The sequence below is a fragment of the Synchiropus splendidus genome, chromosome 1 (assembly GCF_027744825.2).
Source record: "Synchiropus splendidus isolate RoL2022-P1 chromosome 1, RoL_Sspl_1.0, whole genome shotgun sequence".
In the NCBI taxonomy this organism is placed as follows: Eukaryota; Metazoa; Chordata; class Actinopteri; order Syngnathiformes; family Callionymidae; genus Synchiropus; species Synchiropus splendidus.
The window spans coordinates 32921939-32946080 of record NC_071334.1 but is presented as its reverse complement, the minus strand read 5'-3'; the positions used below and the strand labels follow the sequence as shown (position 1 = coordinate 32946080).

The 24142-nt window shown below is 41.6% G+C and overlaps 1 protein-coding gene across 2 annotated transcripts in view; it reads right to left on the bottom strand.

Moving 5' to 3' along the window:
* The window catches only part of LOC128765328 (nuclear receptor ROR-alpha A-like), a 37269-nt gene that overhangs the window by 2188 nt on the left and 10939 nt on the right, over positions 1 to 24142 (bottom strand). The window contains exons 2-11 of one of the 2 annotated variants that reach the window (XM_053876010.1): positions 14141 to 14173; positions 9921 to 10006; positions 7707 to 7848; positions 7523 to 7633; positions 7398 to 7465; positions 7148 to 7337; positions 2607 to 2728; positions 2408 to 2540; positions 2228 to 2335; positions 55 to 165 (exon numbers count right to left, since the gene is read on the bottom strand). In XM_053876010.1, the coding sequence (XP_053731985.1) occupies positions 55 to 165; positions 2228 to 2335; positions 2408 to 2540; positions 2607 to 2728; positions 7148 to 7337; positions 7398 to 7465; positions 7523 to 7633; positions 7707 to 7848; positions 9921 to 10006; positions 14141 to 14173 (1104 nt within the window). Of the gene's footprint in view, positions 1 to 54; positions 166 to 2227; positions 2336 to 2407; positions 2541 to 2606; positions 2729 to 7147; positions 7338 to 7397; positions 7634 to 7706; positions 7849 to 9920; positions 10007 to 14140; positions 14174 to 24142 lie in introns of both variants that reach the window. The other variant, XM_053875999.1, reaches the window with a different exon arrangement.

Here is a 24142-nt window from a genome sequence, read left to right as displayed (position 1 = left end):
CAATGACTACATTTCAGCAATTGCTGAATCATTTTAACGCAAACGTAAGCATACCTGCCGAAAAGAGAACAAACGCAGAGAAAAGAGCCAACTCCTCTTCATTCAGCTGCAGCAAACTCAAGCTTCTGGCAAAGTCAAACACCGACGTGATCAAGTCATCGCAACCTGTCAACACACAGTTGCATTACTTCATCAGTTCTGTATCAAGATGATCAACATCGTTTTAACCCCGGACAAGCAGGTCACGTGATCGCTCGCTGAAAAAAGGTACTCACTTATATGGATAAAAAACATGAAGGGCAACAAACCAGCGAGTGAAAAAAAAAGAAACTGTATGTGTAAATGAGCTTGATGGTGGTCTGTGCTCTCTTTAGTGCTTTGAATGTTATTATTATTAGAGAGAATTATTTCTCAAGCAAGACATAACTAGTTTTAACACGTATTTTACATTGAATTAGATGGCCTTCATTTGTCCCACAGTGGAGGAATTCGACGGAAGTCGAACATACTAAGACATCGGCGAAAACAAAAACATCAAAGTCACACACCGAACATCAAAGACGCACATAGATAAAGCAAACAAAAGACATAGTTGTCCCATATTGCATATTTACACTAAATACAGTAGCTCGCTGAATAGACAATAAATTACATAAGTAACACGAATATAAATAGACACATGATTGACAATCAACAAAGGGCATCAGTCAGTCAGGTGTTACTGTTGTACCACCTGACAGCACTGTTTTGATGTTTGATTTTTGTTGCATGTATCCTGCTGTCTGTGATCTTTATGTTGTGTCTGTGATCTTTATGTTTGTCTGTGATTGTATGTTGTGTCCAGGTCTGAGAGGACAGATATTTCATCCATGCTATATGTCTTGTACTGTAGCATATTTGACAATAAAGTTACCTTACCTTACCTTACCTTATGTTCCTACCTTTATTTTCCAGTAGATTTCAAATCCTCTCATCATTAACCACCTTGTCATTATAACATTTTATTTATTTACCAAATGATGGTTACAATGAGTGTAAAGTTTCGCCCCTACATGTAGATAAAATGTGTTTCTTTTATTGAACTAGACAATAAATGACAAATATGTACAGGTGGCCTGTGTTTATTTAGATTTTACGGGTGTAAAATTGTGTAACAAAAAAGGCACAATTGAGAGTGTGAAGCTCATGTAGCCCACTGAATCTCACTGCAGTATGGTTGTGAGTAGTGATGGGTCAGTTTTGTGACAGAGTATTGAATGGATGGTGGGGTTTCATGAAACAGTGTCCAGATTTTCAGAGGCCACCAGATGGCACTGTCTGCTGTAAAATGTTTGGACTTCAACAATGAATTCAATGAAACCTCATGGAATACCTCATCTACCCATCACTAGTTTTGAATGTGACTGAGAGATGGGAACAGAATCTGTTCTGTAATTGGTACTATAACATAACAACAGTGGTACGTGACATAACATTCTACTGTGTAGTATTTGTAGCTCATGGTATGTGTGGTATAGGTGAGTCAGTTGGAACCCAAAGTACATTTAAATTAGGTGCATACAAAGAACTCTGAATCAGTGCCACCTGAGAAAACAGGGACACACAAGCTGCCCTGCGTGTTCAGCCCAGCTTGACATGATGCAACCATCTTTGTCTTCTCCAGGTAAATATGTTGAGCGTGTATGATTTAACTTCTAACTGCTTCATTCCTCTTACTTTGCCACATCAATTTAAATGCTTGTTTTCATTTACAGCGACTCGCTTTCCAAGAGCCAAGGCTTTTTCTCGTCCGGTCAGAGGGCAGATGGCTGTCAAGAGTGCTTCGCTTGCATTTGTGCTAACAGAAATGTTCAGACCAGTGGGGTTTAATTGGTGCATGTTTAAGAAAAAAAAGAAAAGTCGGATTTTTAAATAGGTGAAACAACTGCAAATCTGCGATGAGGCAATCCAAACTCTTGTTGGACTATTTATTGAGAAATAAATATGTTCATTTTAAAGGAGTGAGCTGTCATTATTAGACAAGTTAACAAATATTACCACACAAAACACACAAGTAAAGGAACTTAGTACCGTTGAACAATTCCCAGGTACCAGATAGTAGCACTATATAGGTTGAAACTTGAAAGGTACCCATCCTGACGTTTAACGCCCATGAAGAACTGTATTTACAGGTATTGTTAAGAGTTACATTTTTGCGATTGTTGATGGCATTGTTTGATCCCCTTACCTAAAGACTTGAAGACTTCCGTGCTGGCAAACTTCCCATCAAAGTAAACGCTGTTGTTCTGCGTGTCGAACATGCGACTCATCCGAACAAACACCACCTCTAAGGACCCTGAAAAGACGTTCAGGCCCAGGTTACACGTCGACACATATATTCAGAAGAGCAGGCGAAGGTGTGTCTCACCTGCTTTCAGAAGAACTATCTGGTCGTTCTGGCATAGATCCATAAAGCCGTCGATCCGTTTGGCAAACTCCACCACGTACTGGATGGCCTCTGTGATCTTGACCGCACACAGCTGCCACATCACCTCGCGGGGCTGCGCACACAACATGACGCGTCAATGTGACGACACAGGTGAGGCCGAGACATCGACGCCACTGACTTTCTTCTGGTAGCTCTGAACCTCCTCCTGGAGAAAATTCTGCCAGCCTGTCTCCTGCAGTTCCTCCTTCAGGTACTGGCACGTCTCCAGGTGAGACTTGGATACAACCTGGATCAGCCAATCTACACACATTGAGAGGGAATCAGATTCAAATAAGTGACAGCTTGACCCTCAGCTGCCACAAGTTAGCACTGTCTGCTGTATCATCTTTGGCTATTATTTTTCACAACTCACATCACACTGACTCAGATCATTAATGACAGCACTTTTACACACATGAGGTGCCCAATTTTTCTCCCAATAGCAGGAGCTACTCACCTGACGCACCAAAAACAATTTCAATCTCTCATGTACTGAGAATACATTTTTTATTACAAGTTTATTATTATCATTATGTGATCCATTAATGCACCCACCAGGATGGATTTTGATATTTAGGTTTAGGATGGGCCTCTCCCAATATAGCCATTGAGACAGAGGTTCCAGAGGGAGAGATTCCCAGTAAAGACGTCTCAGTCAGCCCTGCTCAACACACAGATCATGAGCTTGGTGAGGTCTTAATGAGCTGTGAAGGAAACCTCTTGATATTTTAATCCAGCTTTTTGTCAGGCCCGCTCTGTTCCTCGCTCTCCTCCTCCTGCACTCCCCACATTCTCCTCCCTTTCCTAACAATCTTTTCCTCTCCTCCTCTGCCTGGCACCCTCCTTCCTCTCCATCTGCTCCTCCTCTTTCATCAGATTCCCTCTTGTGCTTTGCCCTCCAGCCGCTCCTCTCTTGTTCATCCAATTTGGAAATCCAGTCAAAGATCCCAACATCAGGACGGATGTATTTCATCCTGTTTCTCATTCATCAAGGAGGCGTAAGTCCTTCAGATGACTGAGTGGTCACACTTCCATCCTCATCCCAAGCTCTAAGGGAAAGTCTACAACATCTTTGTGGAGTGATCTGCCATCTGAGATGCCAACGCTCACTTTGTTAAAGACTCACTGGCCTGGGACTCTGGGCTACCAATCTTTTGTGCTGAGTAAGAGAACCTCGCTGGAATGTTTTTTATTCTACTAAATTTATAGGGGACAAAATATCGATATGCTCAAATATCGTGATACTTCATTCTGGGAAATTATATGAATAATTTTGTTGAAGTATCATAACACTTGATTGTGTGATATTGTCTTGGTAGTCTTGAACATGCTGCAGCATTAGGCCGTGTTGAATAATAAATGTTTTCTTTTTCCAGAAAGGAGTTATTTCATTGATTAAGGGAGCAATCCATTCCTCAGTGCGAAATTTAACTGAAAGTCAAACTTGACTGTTGATGTCATGCACATGATATTGCTCCACATTATCTGATTTTCCTTAAAATGATGGCTCTCATTGCAATATATTGCTGAACTTAGAGTATTGCGATATATTGCAACGTATTGAATCACCACCCCTGTATCAGGATATCCATCCACCCATCCATCGTCGCCCGCTTATCCGTTGCCGGGTCGCGGGGGCAGCAGCTTCAGACATCCACCAGCTCCGACTGGGGGATCCCGAGACGCTCCCAGGCAAGAGGAGAGATATAATGTCTCCTCCTGGTCCTGGGTCGACCCCTCGGTCTCCTCCCAGCTGGACGTGTCTGGAACACCTCCAAAGGGAGGCGTCCAGAGGGCATCCTGATGAGATGCCCGAACCACCTCAACTGACTCCTCTCAATGTGGAGAAGCAGCGGCTCCACTCCGAGCCTCTCCCGAGTGACAGAACTTCTCACCCTATCTCTAAGGGAGACACCTGCCACCCTTCGGAGAAAACCCATTTCAGCCGCTTGTATCCGGGACCTTGCTCTCTTGGTCATGACCATAGGTGAGGGTCAGGACGAAGATTGATCGGTATATAGAGAGCTTTGCCTTCTGGCTCAGCTCTCTCTTATGGACAACAGTGCGGCAAAGTGATTGCGAAACCGCCCCTGCTGCCCCAATTCGCCGACCAAATCCCTAATCCCCTCACATGAGAACAACACCCTGAGATACTTAAACTTCTCCACTTGAGGCAAGATCTCAGTCCCAACCTGGAGAGAGCAATCCATCTGTTTCCGGTTGAGAACCATGGTCTCGGACTTAGAGGTGTTGATCCTCATCCCAGCCGCTTCACACTCAGACGCAAACCGATCCAGCGTGAGCTGTAGGTCACGCGATGTCTGCCACTTGTCCGGTAACAACCCAGATCTCCACACAATGTTGAAGAGGCGTGTCAACCAAGACAACCCAGAGCTTTCAGCATTTCAGGACGAATCTCGTCAACTCCTGCAGCCTTGCCACCGTGCAGTTTTTTGACTACCACAGTGACTTCAGCCCGAGAAATTAACGAAGACTGCCCATCAGCCTCCAGCTCTGTCTCCCTTACAGAGGGCGGAATGTCCGGATTCAGGAGTTCCTTAAAGTACTCTTTCCAACGGCCAATTACATCCTCTCTTGAAGTCAGCAGCAAACCATCCTTGCTGTAAACAGCTTGAATGTTCCGCTGCCTCCCCCTCCTGTGTGAAAAAGCTTCCCGGAGGTGTGAGTTAAATGCTCCTCTGACAGCTTCGTCGTCCAGACGTTCCCAGTTCACCCGCACTATCCGTTTGGGTTTGCCTGGTCGGTCTAAAGGCTTGGTGATCAGTTGGTCACAGGTCAGATGAAACCCATCACAAAATTGATCATTGACCTACGGCCTTGGGAGCTCTGGTACACTTATGAGCCCCCCGATGTTCGAACATAGTGTTTGTGATGGACAAACCATGTCTAGCACAGAAGTCAAACAACAAACAACCATCCGGGTTAAGATCAGGCAGACGTTCCTCCTGATCACGCCTCTCCAAGTTTCTCCGTCATTGCCCACGTGTGCATTGAAGTCTCCCAGGAGGACAATGGAGTCACCAGGCGTGATCTCACCTAGGACCCCATCCAGGACCCCCAAGAAGGCCGGATACTCAGAACTGTTATTCGGTGCATATGCACAAACAGCAGTCAGAGTTTTCCCTCCCCGAAGCCTAAGCCTCAGGCAGGCGACCCTCTGGTCCACCGGAGAGAACTCCAAGAAACAGGCGCTCATCCGGGGGCTTGTGAGTATCCCCACCCCCGCCTGGCGCCTCACACCACGAGCAACACCCGAGAAGGACAGAGTCCAGCCCCTATCAAGGAGCTGGGTTCCAGAGCGCAAGCTTTGCGTGGAGGTGAGCCCCACCAGATCTAACTGGTAACGCTCCATCTCCTGCACTAACCATTTACCATTTATAAAGTCGTATGGACCGTACTTAGTCTGACCTCTCACCAGGAACCTATTTGTCAAGGATGATCCTACCAGGAGCACAAGGCTATAGCTCCCTGAATCATTGAGGTAGTCAAACCCCTCCACCACGATAAAGTGACGGTCCATGGAGGAGTGTATCAGGATATGCATCTGCCAATACACAGCCCTATAAATTTAAAGGTCCAACAGTCTAAGAATTTCTCCCATCGAGTGTTGAGACCATATATCACAGTTGGAAGTACATATAACAACAATGCTAGCCTTCACGGTTCAAAAAGCCAAGATGTTGTTTGCATACAACTACCCATAAAGCTATGGGGCTCAAAAGGATGACGTCAAAGACTGGAGAAAAACGCAATGCATTGTGGGCTAATAGGTAAACGTGATGTGCGTTTACTACACCATTGTCAGTTCTCTACGCTGTTCGTTGGTTGGTCCTGATCGTGGCACAAACGTGTTGTTATTAACTGCCAAACTTGTTCCCACAAATGCTTTGGAAAAACATCGATTTGCGATTGTTCCCGTTTCAATTGTGGAGGAGGAGCCAAGGACCCCGGGTCTGGGAGGTAACAACAATGCGCAGAACAGTCTGGATAGCAGCCGCAAACCCCAAACATCACCTCTGCTCTCGAAATAAACACTCGACGCATGTTGGTGTGTTCAGGGCATTTTAAACTAGAAAGGTTGAATAAACAAGATTTTAATCAAAGCATGTGTGTTGCCCTTTCATAAGTAATGCATCTCACAGTAGAATGGCTAAGTAGCACTTAGATCATAATCATAATAATCATTGAATGTTTTTGACATCTCCAGTTCATGACGTGCCTTCATTAAATTATGTGTCATGCTGCTTTAAGAGTCAAGTGTTTCTTCATTTCTTACATACACACCACTAAGCACATTGCATTCTTGAATTGAAATGAAAGGCAACGGAAGGTCAGAGAGGTATGATTTAATACTGGTCTCCTGCGCTTTTCATCATCTGTTTTTTTTCTGACAAAGAGTACGACTACTGCTCCTGAAATGTGGATTTCAAATAAGTGCGGTCCTCTATGTTTCCCTCTCAAACTTGCCACTACAACCATCAGCTACTGGAAAACACAATATATAATATAAACGAAACAGAGTACATGTACTTTATAAGCCACATTATTTGGGGAACACTTGAACATATTTAACATTGTTATTCACGTTAAAATATATAAATATAGTGGACGGAAGCATGACGATGCTGTGGAATACAAATATAACAAGAGTTTCCATACCGATCTCTGCTGTTGCCGTCTCCCCATCACTGGAGGAGTGGTAGCGAATGAGACCATTAGCAGGTCTGAGGTCGCCCAAATTTTCCTGTTTGATTCCGTTTATATCCAGGCCCGACTGATCCGGGGATGGTTGGAGGTCATGATAAGATCGGCCTGCCTCCTCTTCTCTTACACCGCCTTCAGAGTCCCCCTGGTGGAGAGAAGAGGTCACTACACACATGTGGTTGCTGCGTCTTAATTCAGACACAACCTTTGATGACAGCGATCCCTCCGCCGCCGAGTCCTGGTCCAGGTACACACCCAGGTCTTCGGTGAGCTCTGTGAGATTGCTGGATGTGAGGTCATAGCTACGCGACAGCTCGTCTGCATCGTGACCTGCTTGGTCCGGAGGGGACAGTGGACTCTGCTGCTGCTGAAGACGATGCTTCTGAACCTCCTCGTACAAACTGTCCCGCTGCTTCTTAGACATTCGACCGAATTTCACGGCTGATGAGGACATGAGAGGGTTCCTGTCCATGCAAGTTTAGCATTATTTCAGCGCTTGGTTTTGACATCCTACCATCTCTAGACATCCCCACAGACAGACACTTCTGTAGACGACAGTGTTGACAGCGGTTGCGACTCGTCCTGTCTATCAGGCAGTTCTTCTGACGAGGACATGAGTAGGTGACGTTACTCTGCTGACTGCGCCGGAAGAAACCCTGTGAAGTGAAGTGTTATTTAGAACACTGACATTCACATTTCTCCACTATGTGTGTTCCAAACATAGGAAAATCCATGCACTTTTAACCTTACTGGTAAATCAATGTCCTGTCCACAGTCTGGCTCAGGGGCCATTTGCGACTGGACCGACTATCGAGTGAGAGCCTGCGACAGCATCTCTCTCAAATTCACAGATATCATATTCATATTTGTTGTTAACTTAGGTCCCACGAGGCGGAAGTAGATGCTGTGACTTAGGCTACCCATTGTGACGTAATGTGAATACATAAAGATGTTTTCTGGCTCAGGTAGTTGTAAATAACTACATCCTGCTTTTAATGTCAATGTGTTCAGCCTTACTGACTGAATAAGATCAAATATAAAAATGCACAGTCGACAAATGTTGCTACTTGAGCTGGGCTGGTCACTTCAAGCAAAGCTGAGATTTGTGCAGTTTCACACAGAGTTTGCAGCCATGGTGCCTGCTTTTTTAATAAAAATTCTCAGCATCCAACGTTTTCAAACACTTTATTTATATGTGTATCAGTTGCTCAAGAGCCACAAGTAGTGATGGGAAGGAATGAGGTGAAACAGTATTGCTGAGTGGTTCCAGATTTTCTGAGGCCACTAGATGGCGCTCTTGGTTTGGAAATATGAGGTGTTATTGACTTGGTTGTTCAAGTCCAAACATTTTAATGCAGACAGTGCCATCTGGTGGCCGGACACTGTTTCATGAAACCTCAGCACCAGCAGCAAGTACAACTAGCACTTTCTGCTGAATACATGCTGCCGAGGTTGTAGCTCCTGGACTGATAAAGGACAATACTAATGCAACAGAGGCAGAAATGATTTCTATTCGTCTGCACAGTCTCTCCCAGACTCCCCGGTTCACTGCCTGGTCAGCTGGAGACCAGTTGCGGTTCAACGCAAGTGGAAATGATTTTGACTTTCCGACCCATGTATCACGCGACTCCTCTTAATTTGATCATGTTGTCCACGGTGTCAAGTATCAAGCGTGGCTGGTTCTGACAGTTGTCACGGTGACGCTTCAGTGTGAGTGAGATTTAAAGTCTGCATGTAGTGTTGAACTTTTCGGTTCTTTTAAAGTGTTGGAGAGCGAGAATAGAATTGCAGTTCGCAATGAGTGTTCAACCAAACTATCAAGAGCCTTCTGTTTATTAGCTTGTTCACTGTGGCTAAGCAGACTAGCACCATAAAACAAAAAGCTTTTTTTTTAAAGCAAAGGCAGAAATACATGTTTGATACATACATGTGTCTAAAAATATTCAACCATCTTTCTTTGAAAATCATGTATAAAAATGTATTCCCAACTATTTATGCACCATTTTTATATTTTTTTTATGAATAACCACATTTATTATTCAGTATTCAGTCAAACTTTTTAACTTTCGTTGTGCCACAACTTTTCATTTTGGTGCAGGCCTATGTGATGCCATCTGTATGTACTGTAAATAATACAGACAACACAATAATAAATAAATGCTGTACATCAGGCTAAAAATGAAACTATTAAAAAAGCAACAAAATTTAACTGACAAAGATTTAAAAAAAGAAAATGAGAGTTTGCCAAAGGACCAGATTAAAGAGGAGAGTCTCCAACCATGACCTTTGTTGTGAAACACTGGTGTTTATCAGCAGTTGACTTTTGAATGAAATGTCATATTTTATTTTGTTGATTTGACATCAATAGAATTACCAGTAGAGTCATAAAATGTATTATTTGTGGTTTCCGTGCACTGCTTCACAGGTGACCACAGATAAAACTGAATTTTCAACTCCACATCAATATGAAAATTCTTAATATTCTGTTCATCTGTTTTACATGTATTTTTTTCCAGGTTGGTCTCCCACATACTTCCATCTCATCTGACCAAATGTTTAGACATCCAGCTCTATGGCCTTTGAGTATACAGGCTTGATGGATAAACATTCACTCATGGAGTGTATTGAGCTCCAAGACAAATGAAGTCTGAAGTAGTTGAGATCTGGTCCTCTGCCGTGCATTACCAAGTCAGTGCCATGATGAGGAGTGATGAGCGTCCATGTTTACCTTGCAGCCCTCACAGGTGATCACTCCATAGTGGATTCCAGAGGATTTGTCTCCGCAGATCTTACAGGGAATGATTTCAATTTGAGCTGCAGGAAGAGGAATGGACTGAGATGAATTGTTTAAGTAAGTGAGAGGCTCAACAAGCTGTTTTTCCATTGGAGAAGCTGTGCATGTGAATGAGGCAACCCCCAAAAACGGCATCATCTTCTTCTATCACTGTTGTTTCAAAAACAGCTCAAAGTTATTTTTCCATCAGACAAGACGTCGACAAAAACAAGGCGTAGATAATAATGGATCACTGGCAACACAATATAATGAGAATAAGAGTTAACTTGTTGTCATGAAGTTGTCATCATCAAAAAGCGGCTAAAGATGAGGAGGTGAGGAGGGCAGAGACAAATTCCTATATCTCATGCAAGCGAGAACACAGATGTTTGTGTGTTTGCAGCTGGTGAATAAATAACTGCCTTCTCTCACGTCGGCTCAGATTTCAGTCTGAACGTCTTCTCTCTTTGAAGCTGAGACACCAATTCAAATGGGATTACTGTTCCGAGAGCTAATTAGAGTGTGTGTGCGCCTACGCAGAGTGTGTAAGAACCGTAGCCTTCTACATCATATCTATACTATCCCACATGCAGAAAGAAGAAACGGCATTAATGCAGAAATAATGTTGAGTGTAGCGGAGCAACTGGAGCAGCATGGCTGATTCAACCCTCCAAATATGATGGACATAAACGGTTTGCTTTATTTCTTCCATTCAGGGCTGACATATGGTCAAAGAAGAGATGATGTCATAAGTGATGTCAACTCGCCCTCACAACTTGCCCACACAAAAAGCGGTTACATCATTCCCTGTAATAATCCTGTGATATAACTAACTGTATAACTGACAGACACAGTAGCAGCTGCCAGCACCCACAGCGGTGGGGAGGTCAAAACCAAAACCTCATCCACACCATCCAGCTCTATGTAAAAGATGGCCGTTTGCTATTTAAGTCACTCCAAACATAGACAATCTAAGGGAATTTCTTGGTATTAGTCACAGTTCTGCTGTTGTTGATCAGTGTTTGTGGTTGTTGTTTATGAAAATTGTGACAACAGCATTTAACAGACATAAAAATTGACGTTGAAATTGACAAGAATTATTCAGTAAAATCTCAACCAAGAACGATTTAAACTAATTCCACAGCTATATAACAATAGTGTGGAAGAATCATGTTGAAGAATCAAGCCAGTTTATGGGCGGATACATAGACAGTGCACTTTTGAAATGAAAAACAAAAGCAAACTTGAGCCATTTTGTGCGCACTCCTGCAGAGCGTCACCTAATAAGTTACCATCACATAATAAATTTGTGATTATGATTATTATTATTATGAGATTAATCTTGTAAAAAAAAAAAAAATTATTATGAGAGCAATCTTCTAGTAAATTAGTTTCTAAGGAGACAATGAGGATAATCCTCAAGATTTTGGAAGATTCTGCAACACTACGGCTGGGAGCACATTACAGTAACAATGACGCACTACTTTATAAACACCGTGACACACATTGTAGGCTGTCCACGGCGGGTGAGAGCTGACCCAGGAACAGAAAATGGACATGTTGACTGTTGACAGGCTCAGACTGAGGACGTGCGATTGAGCTGGTGGCATCAGTACATCACATCACATCAGTAGCAGACCAACTTAATCGTACTACTAAACAAATTGAGTAGATTTACTAGACGTCTTTATGTGGTCCGAATACTCAGAAGAAAACTAAGGTACATTTTACTTAAAGCATGTAATAAGCCTGTGTCACAGATGCTTTTATAATAGCTTAGTCTAAAGTGAAACCCATTCTAATCATCAGCGCCAGCACTTCATAATTCTTTTTTTTTCTTTTTTCCTCCTCTTTTTTCCCCTTCCCTCTTTATTTACGACAATAAGGATGTTTCATAAAGCCTTTTCATCACAATTACAATGCCTCACAATTTTGTGTTTTGTTCAGAGGTTCCAGCAGTCACTCCTGCGTCTCAATGACATGTCCGCGTCTTCTCCACCCTCATGTTTGATGTGTTGAAGAATTCATCAATGATCTTTTAGCAAGTATTAGTGACACTTGTTTGTACCAAGTACAGTTCAATTCATGGCAGCAGGTCATGGTTCCCATCAAGTTCCAGACTGCAATATCAGATCAAGGCTACAATTCAAGGTTATGACTTATGACAGTCGTGTTTCTAGGTTCAGCCAGAGCATGACAAGATGGAAAGGATTATCCATCCACCTTTCTTGTCCACAGAAATTATCTTCATCCTCACAATGCAAAAGCCAGTGAGAGATGAGAGATGAGCTCCGACATCCTCAACACGGCAAATGATGTTGACAGCACGTCATCACTACACCACCATCTCCACTGACTGACAGTGATTCTGTCGAATGGGACATAAAATGTGAGAGCAATTATTTATATATATTTTTACAAATACAAGTCACCATTTGTAACTGAAGTATATACAGGAGACAATAATATTGACTCTAGAGTTGTCCAGTGTTCCAGAAGCAACTGGAGGTGTCACATCTCAAGGTCAGCCAACACATTACGGATACCTGTGACCGGTTCTCTCCTCATGAAGTAAACATGAAGATACAGATGTGATGGCAACAGATGGTGGCAGTAAATCGTGGGGAGGGTGAACACACTTTATGGGCCAGTTGTGCACTTGCTAAGGTCACGGCCAGAAGACATACGACATCAGGGGTGGAGGTGACAGTTGATTCCATTAAATTGTACTGGTCACATCATTTTTTTCACGAATCAATTATTTAAGGGTCTCAAACTCAGTTGGCGGGAGTCTTTGTCTTTTTTTGTGCTGGTGTTTATGTGGATATTTACAAATAATGCACGTAATCTAGTTTTTCTGTTTTATTTACTATATACATACTTGAGATTTTGACACTTGTTGACAGTAGCTGACACCAATTGACACTTGTTTTGGTTCTAAATCACTTTGGCAACATTGTGGTGCGATGCAATTTGAAGACACAATTACCGATATTATGTCAATGTTATTCTTCATCTTGGGAAATGACGGATTGAACGCCACTTTTGCGCAAGGCCGCCCCCCACAGTCTGAGGACACGTCTGTGTTTAAGGGGTGCCCCACTTCTAAGTTACACATAGCTCTTAACGCTTGGTTTTGAGGTTTACAGTTGAAGATCAAGGGAGGATGGGAAAAAGGGGGGTTCAAAATTATTACATCAACATTCATAATTTCAAAAACAAGTTGCATTGCCGCATTGCATGTTTAATAATCATTATCATCATCATTATAATCATTATGACAACTGCAGTTTTCTTATTTGTGTGTGTATGTGTGTGTGTGTGTGTGTCCACGTTCTATCCTCGTGAGGACCAATGTTGGACAAAACACGCCTCCATGTTGGGCTATTTTTTGGGCCAGACGCCACAAAGTAAAGGCTCAATTTGAGGATGAAAACTTCAAAACAACAGGGCTACTTTAATTACATTTTATAGCGTTAAAAGTGGTGTGTGTATTTTCACTTCTTCAGACATCACATTTCATCATGGAGAAAACATGATCAATATAAAATATATTTTGAAACAAAATTGAAGTAAACGAAATACAGTATGTGCAACCTTCTCAGATTGGTGTTGCTGAATCATCCTGTACACTGAAATGATAATAGACTCAAATGAGAATTACTATAGGGGTGAAAGAGCAACTCTTGCCTGCAGAGAACAGAAAGGCAACGAGCAGCAGGAGCTTCATGTCTTGCTCAGAATTAGCATCAGGAGGATGATTTACATTTGGAAATATTCATGGTTGATGTCATCCACTTCTCTCAGCAGGTCCAGTTAATAAATTCATCACAAGTCTTTGGAAAAGCCCGGAGAGAGCTTTGAGAGTGGAGTGTAACACTCCCCCACTGATCATCTCGCAGGCCGACAGCATTCATGATGAGCACTAACCAGAGGGAAAGCCAGCGTTGGCAGATCCCCGATCACACATTTTGACTCATACACCCTTCACACGCCCAGGTTTTACACTAATACATGTTCAAATCTGCAAAACAAAGATCTTGCACACCCCTGGGAACAGATTAACGCACCCACCTAAGTTCATCTGAGGATATCTGGTTGAATTCTTCAGCACCATGTAAACAATAGGGAAAAGGCAGTTTTTTCCTTCAGTCATGAGAGAATCAGTAACTTACATGAGTGTGTCTTCTTCACGGCTGTTGATGAACCTGGAACAAGAAAACCAGGAGTCAGCTTTTTTAAGGAAAAAAAAGGTTAAAGACGTTGAATTCATAACAAGCCAGCAAGCAAGAGAAACTATCCTCATGATTTAAGCATCTTTGAAAATGATATTGGACCCTTATGCAACTCCCTGATGAAACTATATATATATATATATATATATATGTGTATATATATATATATATATATTAATACAGCCCAATGACAAGTACAGGACCATTTCACAAAGGACACATTCCTTTCACACCACAGTCGGACGAGTTGTAATTGATCTACGATGTTTTAAAACAACATTTAACACTATTGTGTTCGATTTACAACGCTACAATCAATGTTGATATGATCGTCAACCCATACGCATCGAATGCAGACTTGTTGGCTAACCGTTGGTGACTAGTCAACTACCAAAATAATCGCTAGTTGCAACCCCAATGGAGGAACTATAAATACCAAGTGACACAACTACTTTTGAAGGGCAAAAGGAGCGACACCGCATGGCTTCAGCCCAACCTCTGTTTTTAACATGCACAGCGCAAGGCATTAGGATACAGTACTGGGTTAGGTTTTGCGACACAATACTGAAGGGTCCATGAGGTTTCATGGCACAGTGTCCTGATTTTCAGAGGCCACTAGATGGCGCTGTGAAATGAAACCTCACATCATTTCTAAACCAAGAGCGCCATCTAGCGGCATCTGAAAATGAGGACACTGTTTCAGCTCTGCAATACTGTTTCACAATACCTCATTACTGATGTACAGTATAGTGCAGATGATGGAACATGTGCCTCAATTGCTAGCCTCGTATGTCAAGACACGTAACGCAGGAGGCTGACTTCCATTTTACTCTTGAACATGAAAGTCTGGCATCAAATATTCACTATTTCAAGCCATGGGAGTGAGAGCATGTAGACTTCATTAGAGAAAAGAGAGTAGAAAAAAACATCAACCAGCAGAAATGCTGGTTAGGTCGCCATGACGATATTAATATTAACAACTGAGATTACAGGATTTTATGCTTTGTGGCTTAGATGTCAATGAAAAATAGGTTAGGTCAATCATAAGTCAACAGAGCACTAACAAATGACCTTCCAAGTAAATCATTGCCAAGTATCAGTGGACACTGTCACACACACGCTGAAGCAGTTTTTTAAAAGCGGAGATGTTGTGTGCACTCTTCATCCCTGTTTCTGCCCATTTTAGTCTCCACCTCAAGCTGTGGGGTTGTCTCTTTCAGTACAGACACCAGCCAGTTTACCAGTGCATGGGAGGGAGTTTCTCCAGCCTCTCAGTCAGTCTCTTCATTGCTGAACCTGTTTGCTTCCACTTTGGCAAAGGTCCCTGCCAGTAGAGGTACTCAGCGACAATAGTATTGTCATTAAAATGACGCTCCATGTCCTCCAAACAAGATCACTCATCTGCATATAGATAACCAAGACAGGTCAGATTACATCAGAAATAGTGCACTCTGACAAATGAAGTGAAATAGAGCTTCCCTAGAATGTGTAAGTAAATGCCCGGGTATTCTGTCTTGTTACTGAATCACACATTACGTCCCTGTAATTAAAATAAACCATGGCAGGTGCTTGAAACTGGCTCAACATGTTGTTGTGTAACAGGTTGTGTATCATGAAAGTAGGATGATTCACATCTTATTCTTGCTGAGAGAAAACATCATCAACATTTTATGACAGTATTAGACCCGTCTGGTAGCTGTTTTCCTTCTTCTTCTTTTTGTTTTTTTTTCTGATACACTAAATAAATGTCTGCGTCACCTAGACATGATTTTATGGCCTAAATTATGGACTGACCATTTCTTACAATTTACATTACTTAACAAAATCCAACTCATGACTAAATGACGTAGTGATGGGCCCACGTCATAAGTCAGTGAAAGTATTTTGGATTTACAACATGTTAAAGATTATAAATATTTTTTCATTCATTTTGATTACCTCCAACTGAGATCGGTTGCGAATATTTAAAGGAAGAACAATACGACTTAATACTTGTTTTGCACCTAAAGATAGTTGACTTTTTTATGTGCTCTCTGATTTGACTTCTCAAGTTTCCCCCTTGGTGACTCAAAAACCAACCACAACTTCAACACACTTGGAAGGATCACTTTCAAAAGTACCTTTGTGCCATTAGTGAAGGACATACATGATAATGTTCTGTCACGCTCAAAATAAATATCTATGCCCCCAAACTGTTCGACAAAGGTTCGATATTGAACAGAACCTTCAACATTCATTAAAATTGCAGCGGAGAAAGCGACCTTGAGATATTGGAATAACCTTTTTCTAACTTTCCCTGCAGCTCCACGATCAGTATCCCCTGTGAACCAGAGTAGGTGAATCATACCTGCAGGATTGTTCTTGTGAAGCTCGATACCGCACGGTGGGGAAAAGAGCCCCTGATGTGCGGTCAAGAGACCTCTAAATGTTCTTCAAGAATTCTCCAGAAAACCAGTTTTAACTGCTGTGACCGTAAATATGAAGAGGCAAACGTCACATAATATTCTGACAAATGCTTACACATAATGTGATTTTACTCATAAGATGAAAAATTGTAAACGCAGACGCAGGAAGGAACTAAACAAGTTATCTTCATCAAAACGGTATGGTGTGGTACGGTGTGTACCAGTGGAATTATATATAAATAATGATCAAACGTATTGGAAACATCTAAACAAAGTGATAACACATAACGCACCAGAGAGGTGGACATCATCATGGTGGTTTTCAGCATGTTTTTCACGGAAAAAATCCCAAAAGAAACATCATGTCATCATCAGAAAAATCCAAGCAGAAAATCCCTGCAGTAATTCATGAGGGGAGAAAAATGGCATAATGAGAAATTACTTAATAAATGCTGGGATAAAATAATAAATAAGAGAATAATATTATTATTACTATTATTTTTTATATTTATTTACAAATCAGGTACCTCATTTAAGTATACTTTTAAAATTTGTTAATCATTTATTACTTTTTTGTTTATTTATATACTTATAAATTGCTTTCTTACATTCTAATTTAAGAGGGCTGCTTACCCCAGGGTACAGTAGACCAGCGTACACCTGGCTTACTGAAGCTTCTATAGGGTTCTATACACCAATCCTGTATTGCTTGAGCCCATCTTGGCTCCTACGGTTAGCGTGAGCTTGGATCTTCCTCACGACGCATATGAATTGATAGTGAAGAAGAACACTCTTAACACACGGTCATACCTGACTGGCTAATCCTTGAACACATTACAGCATGAAGTGCCCCTTGAATCCCGATAGTGAACAAACTTCATGACCATTTTGTGTAGCTTGTATTTTCAGCATGGCTGACGTGGAGCAGGTGAAGTCAAACAAATGTGACTGCTTTTCTTGAAACACTTAAAAAAGGCAGCAGTGTTGCTCTGAGGAGATAACTGTCTCTAATTGTTGGGAGTGAGCGGCTCTTCGCACCAATTATAGCGCATTAGCCGAACCGCCAAAGTCATTTCACCGCTGCTCATCTGGGAGCAAGAAAAACAAAAAAGACTGAACGGCTTCCTTATTCCTGCGCCTTCAGCCGCCTGCAACATCAAATAAAGTGGTTGGTTTAAGACGATACAGATGAAGTCAGATTTGAGGATTAGACTGGGAGTTTGGGATGAACTTTGGGTGACTTGTTTTAAAATGACAGGCAGGAAGCAGGAGGCGCTGCAGCAGATGCAGACTAGTACAGATGACAGGCTTATCTGAACAGAGAAAAAAAACACGGGCTTGGATGATTTTGAATAGAAATGAGTTGTCTATGTCTATCAGAAATCTTAATTACCACACACTGTACAATAGCAGCACTTTGGTGTAGATGTCACACTTCGTGGAAAGAGTCAGCGAAGCATCTCAGGTGGGTGATTTGGACAAAACATTGCCAGTAATGCGAAGCCTAAGTCACGCCCACCTACTTCTGCTTCATGTGACGTCACAGGCAATGTTTGATTTGTAGCCCAAAAATTCACAAGCAAATCATAAATTACGCAACAAACATAGTCGAAACTCAAATCATTATTTATCACATAAATTGAGGTACAGCACATGTGTGACCCAGGGCCAGAAAATAACTTTGATGTCCTCAAAGTCCCCCATTCATTTTTTTCCCGACCTTAGACCGACCGAAGGCGGCGGAGACTTAAGCTCCCTACGCGATGCAGTGGAAGACAAATTTTGGTAGCAAAAATATTTTGTGAGAAAAAAGATTTTCTAGTTGTTAATTGAGGAAGTGTGTTTGTGAAAGTGAGGTCTTTTCATCAGACTAGCACCATTGATCATTAGGCAGTTTCATATGGTCCCTCTGCCCTCAGGGAAATGAGCGGCTGAGAATATCAGCAGTGGATCGTTCATCTTGTCAGTCTCAACCCTTACTCACCAGAGGACAAGCACAGAGGCTGAATAAATCACAACAGCGTCTCGAGACATTTACAGGAGGAAAAATCAGGATGGAAGACTGTGGCACTGTGTCCCTGAGGAGAACCCCGAAACATCTGAAGCCAAATGAAGAGGAATGGGGGAAGGTTCTGCCAGTTGAACGAACGACTTTGGCAAAAATTGAATGTGAAAAGACAAATACTTTGTTTGCAGCCTCCTAACTTAAGTAGATGTCTTTGCTTTGTATTTGTAAGAGAATATGCCCATTTGCTCACCTCAGAATACTCTCACCTACACAAGCATAATTTTAAAATAAATCACTGTACTGAAGAAATGTAAATTGTGTTCTTTTCTGGGGAATACAGAGAGTAAACAGTAGTGATGGGTCGATGAGGTTTCTTGACACAGTGTCCTGATGTTCAGAGGCCACCAGATGGCACTGTCTGCTGAAAAATGTTTGGACTTGAACAACTCATTCAATGAAACCTCATCATTTCTGAACAAGGAGCGCCATCTAGTGGCCTCTGAAAATTAGGACACTGTTTCATCAACCCTGCAATAGTGTCTCATAAAACCCCATCTGCCCATCACTAGAAAAAAATTAAGCTACAGAGTAAAGTTTAGAGGTATAGTGCTATTAAATTGATGCTCAAAGTAAGAACCAACAGTACGTCAGGTGGCTGCATCTAGGTATCATCAACACTCCGGTACCTGCAGAAGCAGTTGCCAGGTGAAAATCCATCAAGGATATTATAAGCAGAGCACAAAACTGTAAGTCACTTACTGTCTTTACTTTTCAATAAAACCCCATCTGGCACTTCAGGGGACTTCCACAGAGCTCTGGCTCCATCAGGACAGCTGATGAATTCGATTTAAAAATACTTCCTGGATGACAATAAGTCAAACAGCTCTGCTTCTCACCGGAGTGATTTGAAGTCACACAGATGTACTCAACACTGTGATGTCTTTGAAAGCAGCGGAAGTAGAAGTTGCACAGAGGGTGATGAGCACCTTTGCCTTTCTCAGTATTCTCGCACCTACAATGAGAAAGAAGTCTAGTCTTTCTACAAGCATGACATACCAGCCATATTGGCAGCTTATCATCAGCTACAAAACAAAAACCAGTCGCTCTGATTGTCTTTGTATTTTGCAATGTAATAGATGAATGAATCTCAATTGCAAGTATCAAAGTAGTTTTGGACAATACGACATTACATGTTCAATACAAACGTGTCATTTCAAGCACACTTGCAGTGAAGATAAGGCTATTGTTCCAGCAAAGAAGATACCATTCGAAGGACTTTGTGTTTATGGTTAGCAACACTACACTGCTTTACGCTGTTGCTTTACAAACCTCGCTGCATGTGACAGCCAAGATGACAAGACAGAGCAGCCAGGGGTGAGGGGTTCAGTACACAGACCTCTCAAAAATGATGCTTGTAGATACTGAGACTCTGAGTCAGGGATGGTTTTGGACAATAGAGCAGTCCAATGTGTCAGCAATCAACACTTGAAGCCTCGCATTGACTACATTCCTCCAAACTATCATCTCACCAAAACAACGGCAACAGATCTTGATTTCACTGGATCGGCATTATCTCCACCACTTTGCTAGGTGCCACAAAGTTACAAACATCTCAACCTCTAGCAGTCACAATTTAAATTAGAACTGGCACAACATTGTCTGGTGCAGCTACAAACACATCAGAATTCTCCGTGAGATGTCGAACATTCATTTGCCTATATCTACACCTATTTGGCAACTACATTCATTTGAATGTACTAATATGTAAGCAAACACATTGTTAGTTGATGTTGGAGACAAATTCCAGTCATGCCCTTCCAGTTTCATCATTTGATGTTTCATCATAAAACAGTTGAATTCAATTTTGATACCAGTCATTTAAAATATGACAACATTGATGCTAAGAGCCGACCCCAGAAGGAAGAAGCCGGAAGGAAAAGAAGAAGCGGGAGCGGAGCGACAACGAGGCAAAGTTAGAGGAACGGTGAAATACGCAAGTGACAATGTGTCCAACCTCGTCATGACTATTAAAAATATTATTAGTTTTTCCAAAAACTATCGTAGTTATTTATTTTTTTATTTTTTATAAATGCTTGGGCCTGAAAACATGTTTTGGTCTTTGGTTTCATTGTATACGTAGTTCAGTATTGTATAATAAATGTAAAAAATAAAGCTGACTACTTCATGGATTTCGCCTATCACGGGTTCTTTTTGGAACGTAACCCCCGTGATAAATGAGGGTTCACTGTAACTGCAAGATTAGACCGGTAAACAAACACGGCAACCACGATGGCCAAGCTACAGCTGCAAAAGGGTTGAGAATCATATTCAGTAAAAATACCGAAAACACACTTTTCATCAGAATGATACGACGAGTAGAACATTATACAGTGGAACCTCATTATACAGTGGAACCCAGTCCGTTCCAGACGGCCGTTTGAGAAGCGAATTGTTTGAAATCCGAATCGATTTTTCCCATAACAATGAATGGAAAAAGAAATAATGAGTCCCAAGCCTTAAAATAGGCTTTTGTAGGAGTGAATGTAGAGTGTCTGCTGCAGGTGCACTGTTCCTCTATGTGTGTGGCCACTGCATGTGGGAGGGGTTGCAGAGTGAGTGACGTCTCTCCAGAAGTGAAGAGGTGCCCGGTGCGTGTCCAGCTCTGAATGTGCGCTTCTGTGCAGTTTGGCTGTGACAAAGTCATAAACCAAGTCACGCTCTGTCCCAGACTCGCCTCATCCCTGTCCCAGCTCCAGCCCACAACAGGACATCAAACCCTGGAGTGAGCGCTCCAGCCTCGGAGGTGTGAGCGAGCACCTCCCCTGTGACACTCTACCACGGTCCAGTGTGGAGACAGGAAAGGTTTTACACCTCAATATGAAGAAAAAACAGTCAGTAAATGGAGCTAACAGGACACGTCTGCATACAGAGGCTGCGTTATACACAATAACAAAGTGCATTGTGGGTCAGCGGATCGGTCCGCGCACGTTATGTTTTTTCCAGCTTTTTTCGGAGGCGTTCAAGTTCAGGATTTTCGTTCGAAATCCGAAGCACAAAAATCTCAAAATTTTTGTTCGAACTCCAATTTGTTCGAATTCCGGGACGTTCGAAAACCGAGGTACCACTGTATAGGCCATTTGGGGTGTCCTGCTGGGAAACACGGTTGTCCATTTTATCATGTTTTGGAATTCAGGGCGTCCACAAGATACCCTCACTCCCTCTAGCCTGATCAAGAGGCGAAACAAACAAATGCTAAGCGAACCAGAGCTAACCTCAGATGAAACAAATGCGAACAGAGTTTATTGTTTTGGATGAGCATGTTGCATCAGACAACATTCCGGTATTTAACAAGTGAAGTTTACATTGTGGGCTTTGTAAACCATTCATGTGTGATTTAGTTGAGGAGAGAAAAAAATCTTGATGTATGCCAAAAAATGGTGCACCCCTACATTGTACAGAATGTTTTTACATATTGTATGAAAAACTATATTGTGGTATATCGTGACTGTGATATAAGCTAGATTTCATTCCTACTTCCATGGTTTTTTTTCTCACTAATGCAGTTTCTGTGATCGGAAAGCCAAGTCATTCTTGAGTAGTTTTACTCCCAGACTCACTCTGAGCATATTAATACGTTTCCCCACTGGCTTCATAAGGTTCATTCGGCTTTGTAATATTGATCATTAGCTGCATCTATAAATGATGACTGGTTTGATCATCTCTCTGTGGTTGTCACATGTATTATTCACTGGCATTTCATGATTGTGTTTGTTGTGCGTTTTTACAAACAGCTCTGATGGCTGACGTTACAGCATAGTTTCATCACCCCGCTATCACAGACCAACAGTGTGAGGAGCACCAGCACAGCGTCCTGCCGCAGCCAGACGTCAGAGAGGAATCAAAGAGTCTAACTGATCAACAACTGGTAAAAGACAAGTCTGGCTCTGCTGGTCGTCAGATGAAACATGTGGGAATCAGAGCTGGTAGTCTGTGGCTCAGCTCTCCTCCTGATCACTGAGGAGAACGGAGATAGGGAACACAATGGAAACTTCTCAGAGAGACCTTGCTCTTGTTTTCATAAACCCGAAGTCAACAGGCCAAGACAGGGACTACACTACTTTGAAACTTAGATCATTACTAGAGTGGACTGGGAGCAGGAGGTTCCCATCCACAGCTCACTTTACAGAGAATGGACAACATGTGTAATGCATTTTATTTTATTTAAATTGTGAGCAATGTTTTTGGGCTACAGCTGTGGCATCAAAAATAAAACGGTCCTCCCAAGGATGTCTGAAGGCAACCATCATGGCGCCTGCAGTTGCAATAGGCATCAGTGTGGCAGCCAGCAAAGAAAATATATGGAGAAAGATCCACTTCCACTGTGCTTGGAAGGAATCCTCTGCTGTTCCCGCCAACAGTGCTTTGGCAAGACATGAGAAGAAACAAATATAAATCTTATATTTGATGAATGAGAAACAGAATCTAAAATGAAAGAAAAAAAATCACAACAACCACAATGACAGCCTCTTTCATGCAGCACACAATTTGTTACATACAGGGGTTGGACAAAATAATGGAAACACGTTAAAGCTTTTTTAGCTTTACGGTGTTTCCATTATTTTGTCCAAAAATACAAGTTGAGAATCACGTGATCCGAACATTTGAAATAAACAGCCACAAGGCAACTAGTCAATAAGACTGAGGTGCATTTTATTTGCAATGCTAACTTGCTCACAGCATAAGAAAATAACCAGACTGAAGCTTCATTATAAAGATACTTCAAAATGTATTCATGAAAACTCAAACATTCTTGGGAAAAATATACTGCTAAACCAGTTGCCGTCAATCATAGACATGGTTGATATGAATACATGTCTGTTGATGTTTGGCAACTTATTGCTAAGAAGTGCATAGCAATGTGGAAGAGCACAAACAGACCAAGTACTTGGACACAAATTATGCTCTCATGCAATCCTTTCGAGAGAACTTTTAAAAACAAAGCTAAATAAGTTTGAAAACATATGAGGACTCTATATCATCTATATAAAAGACTTATACTTGTGTTTTGTCATACATGCGTAAGAATTCACTTGACTGAACACTGTATATTAAGCTTTGCTTTTGTGAACATGTAAAGAAAAATATTTTTGCAAAAAACTAAAACTATTCAGAAGACTAAAAGAAGACTTGTACACAGCCATTAAAAAACATAATGCAGGGTGTTTTGTTCTAATCTTTTTATTCCTTATTAAAATACATGCCCTCCTAAAATACTTCACTCTTGCTATCAATATATAACAAGTAAATAAACAGTGCAGGTTGGTGTCTTAAGGGTTCAGTTCTTTTGCTGTTCTAGTGTGTTAAAGATAGAAAAAGTCACTTTCAGGGATGAAAGTAGGGCGTGTAATCTAATCTAATCTAATCTAATATAATATAATCTAATCTAATATAATATAATATAATATAATATAATATAATATAATATAATATAATATAATATAATATAATATAATATAATATAATATAATA